Source organism: Falco rusticolus, chromosome 19 (genome assembly GCF_015220075.1).
Source record: "Falco rusticolus isolate bFalRus1 chromosome 19, bFalRus1.pri, whole genome shotgun sequence".
Lineage (NCBI taxonomy): Eukaryota > Metazoa > Chordata > Aves > Falconiformes > Falconidae > Falco > Falco rusticolus.
In genome coordinates, this window is record NC_051205.1 from 6,385,112 (window position 1) to 6,395,612 (window position 10,501).

At 48.8% G+C, this 10,501-nt stretch overlaps 1 protein-coding gene across 4 annotated transcripts in view; it reads right to left on the minus strand.

The window, feature by feature from the left end:
• Positions 1 to 9,756, minus strand: part of HDAC7 (histone deacetylase 7) — an 88,492-nt gene extending 78,736 nt beyond the window's left edge. For 3 of the 4 annotated variants that reach the window (XM_037412068.1, XM_037412070.1, XM_037412065.1), the window contains exon 1: positions 9,632 to 9,749. In XM_037412068.1, coding sequence (XP_037267965.1) covers positions 9,632 to 9,650 — 19 coding nt within the window. In that variant the 5' untranslated portion in view covers positions 9,651 to 9,749. Of the gene's footprint in view, positions 1 to 9,631 lie in introns of all 4 variants that reach the window. The other variant, XM_037412069.1, reaches the window with a different exon arrangement.
• Positions 9,757 to 10,501: the final 745 nt, after the last annotated feature.

Here is a 10,501-nt window from a genome sequence, read left to right on the forward strand (position 1 = left end):
ATGGGATGACACCTGATGTTTCCTTTCTGAAGGCCTCACACTGTCTGCAAGGTCTTTGGTAATCATTGATTCTGGATTAGCTTTTTCTGGCTTTAGGAAAACTTCTGTGGCCAACATGCCCAAACACCTTTGCTCTTCTCCCTGTAAATCACAGCTGCCCCAAAGGCAGTGCAAGCCTGCAGCTCACGTTTGGTCACCTCCGACTGCTCCACATGGCCAGGAGCCCCTATGAACCGTTTTCTCCTATTTTCTGCCTCTGCCCAGATCCTCGTGCAGATGCTCGGCCTTCTCCTCGGGGCCCCAGCTTAAATGCTTCAGGTTCTCTCTCCTCCAGGGCATTTCAGACCAAAGCATAAAGCTCAGCAGCCCAGAAATAACTTAGGAGGCATAAATCAGCCTTGCAACCCCAAGAAAGAGGTCCCCATTTCCCCATTGGAGACACTACCGGGGAGTCACATGCCAGGCAGCCCATGACAAGGGTGGGCTGTGCGCCTGTCCCTAGGCTGCAGTTCCTGCTCCATTGCAGAGATGTACTATAAAACCTTCATTTCCTGACACACATGGGATGAGGCCAAGGGGTCATGTTTTGGACAACCTGGCTTTTCCATGGTAACCAACAATGATGTCACTGATGTGCAATGATCGGAAGGGGCCTGGGGAATGAAGAGCTCTCAAGGAACGAGGTCGGAGAGGAGGCTGAGACAGTGGGGGGCATACTCACAGAGGGCTGGGGCCACATGAGAGCAGCTAGGGCAATGTTTTCCTTGGATGGCCCTGAGCACAAACTGTGGCAAAGCTGCTTGGGGACTGGAGCCTGGTGCAGTGGCTGTAGCAGAGACCATCCTGCCCTCTCCTCCTCCTCCAGCTCCAATCCCTCTGTGCGTCTTCTCAGCATTTCATCCCCCTGCAGCCAAAGGGGCCCAGCCAGCTGCTCTTGCGCAACACTGGCTAAAACCTCCAACCATCTTCTCTCTCTGTGCATGGGCATTTGCAGGATTAATCCCTCCCACCCTTTGCCTTGGGGGCTGTGAGATGCTCTGTTCCCCCTTCTCCTGCCATTTCTCTTCCTGCTTTGTTCCTACAGCTGCTCTTCTTCCCATCACAAATTCCCTCCCTGCAGGGGAGCCCCTTTACAACATCAAGATAATTAAAAACTCGGACAGACAAGTACATGCGGCACCAACAGTCAGCATCTGTTGCCATGGGGCGGTTTGAAAGCTCTCATGCAGCAGTGTCCGTCTGTCCAGGCTTCCTGTGATTGCAGCCATCTGATACTGCAGTGCCTCACCTCTGGTTATTGTGCTGCAGCGAGGCCCTGTCTGGGTTAGCTCATAGATACTACCAGGATAAACACACTGAGTAGAAACATCCCTGTGTGTGCAAAGCTGCCAAGGAACCTCTGTTCTGCCTGTTTGTGATATGACAGAAAGGCCTAAGCATCTCTTTTCCACCCCAGAAACACCTATGCAGGTGTGAAGCATCGGCTCAAACCCTGTCCCTCACTCATCTCTGATGGGGCTGACCTGTACGTGCAGTTGTAACCCAGGAGGGAGCAAGGCTGGCAGAGTATGGCAGATGAAACATGAGCAGCCTGCACTTACAAAGGAGCTGGGAAACACCGTCCATTTCAGCCACAGTGAGCAGAGACAGAGTACAGTAATCTATCACAGATTTAATTGGCAATTGACAATAAAACTTTCACCTGCTGTGTCCTCAGAGCATTCATCTGCCTAAAGGTCCTTCTAGCGCAGCAAGCAAACAAGCATCCAAACCTGGCAGCTTTGACCCAGGCCTCTAACTCCTTGCTCATGTGCTGAGTCTTTATGTGAGACTGGGCATGTGGTTTAAATGGCCTGCTACAAATACACCTTCCGTGGCAGTAAATGAAATAGTGTCCCATAAAAAAAAACAGCAACAAACAACCCCAAAAAATTCTTTACAAGGCACACATCAACAAAACACCAGTCAGTGACTGGTGAGCCTCACGAAGAAATCGGGTGCTTGTAGATGTAGACCCACACTGAGGCAGGTCCCCAAAAGCACAAGGCAGATACGTTACCACTGCCTGTGGTAACACATAGCTATTGTCAAATAACTGTCAAAACCAAAGGTGTTCAGTAGCAGGAGGGCTTGGCAGCAGCGTGAAGACAGCACAGCAACTGTCTTCCCTACATTTTGGACCTCACTAAAAGATTTCATCCTAAATAGAACCATTTTCAGCAAATAGCATCATCCAGCACACTCGGCCTGCTGCATGTTGACTCAGGGCTGTCTCTATACATTCTTCCTACAGATGCACAATGCCATCAGCGCCACTTGCAGGGGGGAAGGCGGGGGGGAACAAACAAAAAAAACCCCAACAACATGAAAGACCTTCCAAAAATGTTGCACGAAAAGTGAACACTCAGCAGAGCAAGGTTTCCTGCACAGTGAGAGTTGGCCAGTGAACGAACAGGAAATCACTGCTTCCTGCCTGCAGAGGAAGCGCCTATCTAATGCCTGTGATCAAAAACAAACAGCACTTCAATTAAACAAACAAAGGACCTAAAACTTCAACAGCTCGCAGCCTGGGTCAGCTCCAGTGGTAGTGAAACGCGTCCAAAAATAAAAGGCTTGTAACCTTGCAAAAGGCCCTCATCCTCTTCCCCTTGCAGTGACGCTGCTCACACTGCATGTGCAGAAAGCAGAAGGGATTGGGCAACCTCCTGGCCATGTCCCTGGGTGGGTGCTGCCATCCCAGGAACCAGCTGCCCCAGGGACGCAGAAGAGATGGCCTCCAGCGATCAATGTCCAAGACTCTTGGGTTTGGTGAAGGCCCACTGCTGACAGCCAGAGCTACATCTGACCTCAGCCCCACACATCCCCAGTGCCTGATACTGCAGGCAAGGCAGGAATCCCAACCTCTCCAGCCTTATGGCTCTGAAGAAGAGTTTGAGAAGCATTTGCACAAGGACAGCAGCAGCAGCTCGGCGCCTTCTGACCCTCCGCAGATGGGAACCGACCTTACCTCTCCCACAGCCTTAGGGGCTGTTTAAATCACTAAGCTGGCAGATAGCACCTTCTTCCTGCCCAAGACCCATCTCAGATGCCTGTGACTTCGTGTGGCCTTAAGCCAGGTCCCTGAGTCCAGTCTCCACTTTGCTTGTCTCAGTTTAAGTTCCACATATAGGAATGTTTCCTTTCCAATCTGCTACAGAGGATTTTTTTTTTCCTAATGCAAATTCACTTGTCTTAAATATAATGAATTCAGGAAATGGAAAGAGGGATCCTTTCCTATTACATCTGGGCAAGGCAGGATTTATAGTCCCTGGGCTATAAATCATTCCTAGGAGTCACAGAGCAATATGATCTTGAGCCTCCCATAATTTCAGGTTTTCACCCCCAGTAAAGGGGCCGCCAAGAGGATGCCGAGAGCTGTAAAACACCTAGGAATCTCACAGTGTTATTCCAGCTTGCTGAAAACTTTCTGGACAAATCACAGCAAAGAGTTTGATCCGAAAAATCAGCAGGATTCAACAGCCAGGTCCTCCCCATCCCGGTGTGTGCTGTCAGTGCTCAGATAAGCCTCCGTGCCAGGGGCAGCAGACTGCTGCAGTATTTATCAAGTGAGTTACAGAGTCTTGGTCATTCATTTGGTGAGATCCAAATTGAACATGTGCTGTTTGCCAGATTTAAGGTACAGGCACAAAGGGATGGCAGAAATAGTTTTGCTCCTAACCCAAAGCCTCAGGACATCTCCAACTCAAAATCCATCTCTGGAAAGCCTATATTCCCTTCAAAGTTATGCTGTCCCCAAAACCCAGAACACACCCCTTCCTCCCCCGTGAGACTGCCTGCCTGCTTACAGGTCATCCAGCCTTGTGTCCGTCCATCCAGTCTGCTGTCTGTCCAGCCAGCCCAGGGTCCTTCAGGCTGAGCCCTGAAGCTCCAGCTTTGCTCATTCTGCACATGCCCTATGCTCTGGGCTTTTCCAAAGCCAGGCTGGCTGGAAAAACTGCTTGCCCAGCATGAAAGCAAGCACAGAAGAAAAGAAACAAAAAGGCTGGGGGTGTCCCAGGACTTTGTGTTTGAAAGGGAGCACTTTTCTCTGTCTTGCTGAGCATGCTTGAAAACGTGGTGAGAAATACTGTTCAAGAACAAAAGATGGCAAGCAGTTACCAGGGAGGAGCAGGCTAGTGTGAAAAAGGAAGGCTAAAGCAGGCTGAATGGCAGTATTACCTGTCTCCTAGCTTGCTGAGGACCAGCACAAGCCACAGACTAACAGACTAGGGTTGCAGCAGCACTGGAGGGACCTGCTGATCTTAGAGAGAGGCTCCATCTCCTATTCCACCCTCCTTTTCAGGGGTGCAAGCTGCAGCACTTTGAGTCCCGACATACCTGCTCTGCTGCAGTTTTTTTTGTAGGTTTGCACCAAAGCTCAGGATGGGTTTTACAGACCTGCACGCATCCACCAGGCAGGGCACAAAGCAGAGCACAACGATATTTTCCCTGTGGTACATTTTGCAGTTAAAAGATGCCAAAACAACAGCAAAGTAGGTCTAACTAACAGGCTGAATAGTAACTATTCCAGACTCACCAATAGCCCTTCAATGGCCTTTGACAGCAAATTTCCAGTATGAGGGAATGTGTGTGGCCACCACACAAATCCCCATTATTTAGCAGTTTGTCTGGTGATATTATAGCCATCACGTGCAGCCATCACAAAATGCTAAATTCTTGCAGCTCCAGCAGGAATTTTTCTGCCTCATCCGTCTGGTTTGTTTGGGGGAAAAAAAAATTTACCTGTTTCCTGGCATTATAGCTGCTCACTGGTTTTATTTGCTTTTAAAGTAAACTTCCTGATGAATTAACCAAGCCCAAATAATACATTCTTAAAGTGCATCTTCCTGACAATGCAAACACAATGCATGGCTGTGTCTGTCCAGGAGAGATACCAAGGGGCAAGGGACACTGGAAATAAGGTCAAAGCAGGGTACTTGTCACTTCCGATCCCTGTGCACCATGAGGGTGGACATACATGTTGTATCACCTCAGTTCCAATTTACCAACTGTTCCAGGTGGCCATTTCTAAGGGCTTTGTCCCAATTTCCCTTCCATGTGTGACAGCCCCCCACTGAGCAACCCCAAGCTCAGCTTCACCAAGGAAACAGGGCCATAACGCCAGGACAATGAATGCCAAAATCTCTTGTAGCCCAACAAGATACCAAGAATCTACATCAAGTGGAACAAGTGTCTACAGAGCAGCACTGCCATCCCACTGGTCCCTCCCACCTTTGCCCAGTCTGCCCACTTGCCTGCTGGTGTGACACGAGCTGTAAGAGGGAATGGCTGGGGCAGGGTGCAGCACTGGTGAGGGCAGTCATCACCATGCCTTACCAGAACATCCCAGCAGGGACAATACAAAGAGGGCCAAGCACCAGGCCACAGTCTGAACACAGAGCTCCTTTGCTGAAGGCATGGCCTCTCCAGGCATTTGCACTCCAAATGCTCTCATCCAAGTCTTTTAAACAATGTCTGGTCCTTCGTACTGCGAAATTGCAGCCCTGGCCTAGCAGATAAAAGGGTTGCTGATGTTGTTCCATCCCTTGCTGGAAAATACACGCAACATCCCTGGAAAGCTGATTGCTAATATGGAACTGCTGGTCAATTTCCTCATTGTGTAAATGCCAAGAACACAGATGAGCTCCTGGAGGCTGCTATGAAGGGGACTATGGGCACAGAGGTGGGTAAGACTGTCAGTGGCAGAAGTGGCAGTAAAGTTCTCATCTCCTCCTGAAAACCAAGAGAACACAATTATGCCTCTGAAAGCTCAATTAAATCTGGAAGTTTCATCAACATTTATATTAACACATCAGTTCCTGCTGGAAAAATGCCAGTCCCAGACAGTAGCGCAACAACTTTGGAGGTTTCCTCCTGCCACAGACATGAGATCTGTTCAATATCAAGTCTGAAGATGCTCATTTTGCCTCCCTTATTCTGCTACTTTAAAGCCCAGTTTTATCCAACTCCTTCAGCTTAATAGGATTTAAGGTGAACGTGACTGCTTCCCTTGTATTGATAGGCTCCGATCCCCCCTGGAGCAGAGTAATCCTATTCACGTTCACATAGCCCAGTGTACACTCCTAAGCCATCTCTACCCACAATGCCTAGTCCATTTTCAGAGACATCGGAGTGCTGCCCAAAGTTGCAGGATTTAGTGGAGGTCTGTCCAGACTAGAAATGTGATTTTATGGAGAGAAAAACTCAAGTGTGCCTAGCCTACTCTGACTTTCCACGTAACAGACTACACTGGCTCTCTAGATGACTTCTGCACAAGCCACAAGTTCTGCAGGTCTCCTAGAAAACTTCCAGTCACGTTTTGAACAGCTTATATGTTGCAGAACACAGGATGACTTTTAGGTTGTTTATAGCATAAGAACATACCATGCTCCAATGGCTACCTGAACCGATGCAGGACCCCAGACGGTCTTAGTAATGCTTTGATGAGTAATAAAATTGGCTTTATACCTTTTTTGATCATTCCCTGTTTATAAGGCCCAAGCTCATGTTTGGGGTTTTGTTTTATCAACTGCCATATTACACCAGAAATAGCACCAGTAGGTTTCTTCTTTCAAATCCTCCGATACCCTCTTCAAGGCATTGCTTCCTAAAATAGAGCTCCCCATTGTGAACATGCCCTACATCTACACTAAGCAGCATCAACATTCCTATTTTCAAAAAAAATTAACTCTGGCGAGATTAAAACATACTAAGGACAGAGTTGCCTAGGTATCACACTGGGCCTTATGGGAGGAATGAGACATGTCCTGATTACCCAGAGTGGTGGCCAAATCCTATCCAGGGTTGGTTTCCTAGAATAGATCCAGCAGTCACCATTTGACCTACTTTCTCTGCTCTCAGCTGTAGTCTTCCAGTGTTTTCTAACACAAAACCACATTGTTTGCACTTGCCCAGGTTTACTTTGTTTATCAAGATTTCTCTCCAATCAAAGGTCTTTCCTCTGTCTGTTTTTCCTGTCTTTTCCATGTATAAGCCATTGGCTGCTTCTAAAACCCCTACCAGGAGGATTCAACTTATCCAGATTACAAGTTCACATCAAATATATACTTTTAGCCAAGATGGACAGCCCTCAGAAGAGCCACCTCTTCTCCTCTGCCTGCAAAGGGAGCCAAGGCTGATCAACTCACCTGTGCTTGTTCACCTTAACTTGCATCAATTCCACCTGACTAGCTTATACATGGGATGGAGGGCATCAATAAAACCATTGGAAACCTTCCTATTTGTAGTTATCCCAGACTTTTTCCTTTTCCAGGGCAGAAGAGAGAAATTTGGGAAACTCACCTGTAACAAAGCTTTTAGGAGAATTTCTTACCTGAGGATCAGTCACTATGGCACAGAGGCTTGCTATGGACTTTCAGGGACCAATCTTTTCCATGCCCTATCCCAAGGGGCTCAGATACCCTGTGGTGTTTCCTAGGCTTACATGCTGTTTCCTATGAATGTTATTTTAGTGCAGACAGTGGACACTGGAGACAGATGGAGATGAAGAAGAGAAACTCAAAGGGGGGTTTACTGAGACATGGGGGCCATTAGACAACAGCATATGGGCTGTATTTAGTTGCATGCAATAGTCTCCCCAACCTGGGAGTCATTCCATTTCATGTCATCTTTGGCAGTGAAGCCGTAAGGACTTCCCACCAAGGCCATTTGATCCCACCAGCATGTCACAGTTCATGGCCCCTCTCAGCAGCAGCACTACTATCTCTTGTGGTGTTGTATTCTTAACCAGATCACTGAACTAACCTTGAGCAGCTGAGGTTAAAAATAAACCCATATGGCCCAGTTTAACCACACTGCAATCACACAAGTTCAATGGCAGAAGTGAAGGGGCAGCTGAGAGATGGGAAAAGTGGCAGAACTGGTGGAGTACCTTCCCTCCAAAAAGCAGCTTCTGCTCCATCTCACTACTTTTCCCTCCTTTGCTTTTTCAGGCTTTAGTGGTTACCAGTCTAAGGAACATGCCACAACACAGCAACATCTCTCTTAAGCATGCAGTGTTTCCCACTTGCCAAAGAACACCTAGTACCACAGTCCTCAGGCCGTATTTTGCTGCAGGTTCCTGTATCACCATGCAGCCCACATGCATCACCATCAGTTTTCCCCCAGTTCCCCTAAATAACATAAAGGTAGGAAACACACTGCAAGTTGTTCAGTAAATAGAGGAGCCGATACAAATGAGAGAAGGGATTTTTTTTGACCTCAGACATCCTTCAGAGCCACAATCCCTGCTCCTTTGTTCCCACTGTCACCTAGGCACTGCAAGCAAAATAAGGTTGCATTAATGGTGGAGTGACAGGACACCAGCGAGTACATGAGAGCATGTGAGAGCTCAGGGAGTGCAAACACCGTGAAAGGAAGGTTTCATGAGATAAGTGTATTTTAGCTGTTTGCAAAGGCCTGCCAGAGAGAGCAGGAACACAGAGCTGTTCTGGTGCACAGAACAGAGCAAGTGTCCTGGGAAGCTGCTCTGGAGGAGGAGTGGCAGGTTTATAACGTGCTTTTTTGCAGCATGCAACCCCTTGGGAAGATCTTAGGGATTCATCTGGGATGGGTCTTGTCTCTCACAGTCTCCCGTGTGAATTGCTTATTTTCTGGGGACGGTAAGACTGGGGCCCCATATTAGAAGTTGCACATTAGGCAGCAGCTTCGCCACTTGTCCTGACTTCCCTTAATTAACATACATCACACTGCTGCTGAGACATCCTGCATTTTGCCTCCTGCTTTTTGTGCATGGTGACTCAGGTGAAAGTAGATTCCAAATAACGGTCTTTACAATGACAACAGGCACTGCACCTCTGCCTGCTTTCTGCGCTCCCAAGCATGGACCGCAGCAAGCCCTGACAGCCGATCTCTGCTTCAGACGTGGCGGCTACAACTCGGCGATCCCCTGTGCAGAAAGTCCCCTATGTTCCAGCCCACCTCTCTTCTCCATGTTAAAAACGGACTGGAAAATTCCTACGAGGATATCATAGGCAAGAGAGCAGAAATGCCAGACACCAGCAGGAAAATCTGCAGCATCCACACAAGGCAGCGCTTGCCTCCGAACCCAAGCACCCCGGACTGTGGAGGTGTCTCCCACCTGGTGCCTTTCCAAGCTCCTCTTTCAGCTTCGCCCCTGGATTACACAGCCCCAAAGCTGCCGGGGAAGACCTCTCTCCCACAACCCAGCGCAGAGTCACATCCGATCGAATCATATTTGGTTTTCTATGCCTTTGAGATCAGGATTCCTCCCACCTTGCCGAGTGCCAGGTTTTGGCAAGTCTCACAAGGAGCGGAGCCAGCGGGTCACCCAAACCCAGGCACACAGCTGGGTGGCAAAGCCTTCTGCAGCACGCGCGTGTCCGATGGGGACTGCACCCGATGGGGACAGCATTAGTGCTTTCTCAGGTTGCGCCGGTTGGGTTTTGAGAGTTTTAACGTTTACAGCATCTGCTCTTGTGCTGCACACAATCTCCACAGCCTGAGAGCTGCGGGAGGACCCCGGCTGCTGCAGTGACAGACGCGAGCACCCACCGCGCACGGCCGCGTTTGCAGATGCGGTGACCGGCAGAGTCACTAGCAGGCTACTCACCCTGGGTTTGTCCTTGCATCCAGAGGAATTAAAGCCCTGGGAGATGAGGTCTCATTGTTCAAGATGTGCTTTAAGGGAGGCAGCTGCTTTCTTTATATCTCAAGATTCACTAAAGTTCAGGAAGAGAGAGAGAGAGAGGGGGGGGACGGCGAAAGGGGAGGGACTGAGAGAAGGGCCCAGAGGCCGTATAGAATGACAATGGAAGGAAATGCTTTATCAAACCTAGAAAGCCAACCCTGCCCTGGGAACACAGAGGGAGAAGGGGGGTGGGGGGGAAAGACTTACAGAAGAAAAGCGACTTCAGCTGCCCTGGGTTCCTCCCTTGGCAGTGCAAGCCCTCCTCCCCCAGCCCCTCTCTCCCAAACACAATGCAAGCCGGTGAAAGCCATCAGCCTCAAACACTTTTTTTTTTTTTATTAACTAGAAGTTTCAGTTCTTGAAAAAATATTTTAAAAAAATCCAACAACCAAACCCTGCCCGGGAATGGGAATGTGACGCTCTTCCCCCTCCCCCAGCTCCAGCCTTCCAAGTTTCTATGAGTCAAACGTTTGCAATGTGTTACCGAAATGTTACCAAGCTGGAATGCAGCATCTGAGAGGGTTTAGCTAGTAAAACTTTTGTTTGTTGGCTGGGAGAAAGTGTCACCGGCAGAGAATTCAGTTCTCCTCCTTCCTTTTGTTTTTCTCCAGCTATGCCTCATCAGGAGAGGGTTAACTGGTTGTGCAATGCTGACGCCCTACCAGGGTGGCATTAACCCAGCACGCTCTGTCTGAAATGGAAAGGGAAATTGCACTGTTAAGCAAGAGAGGAGACCAAGGGAAACAGTCAATCTGATAGAGCAGGTGGGAAACGGAGGGTCCGGGGAGAAAT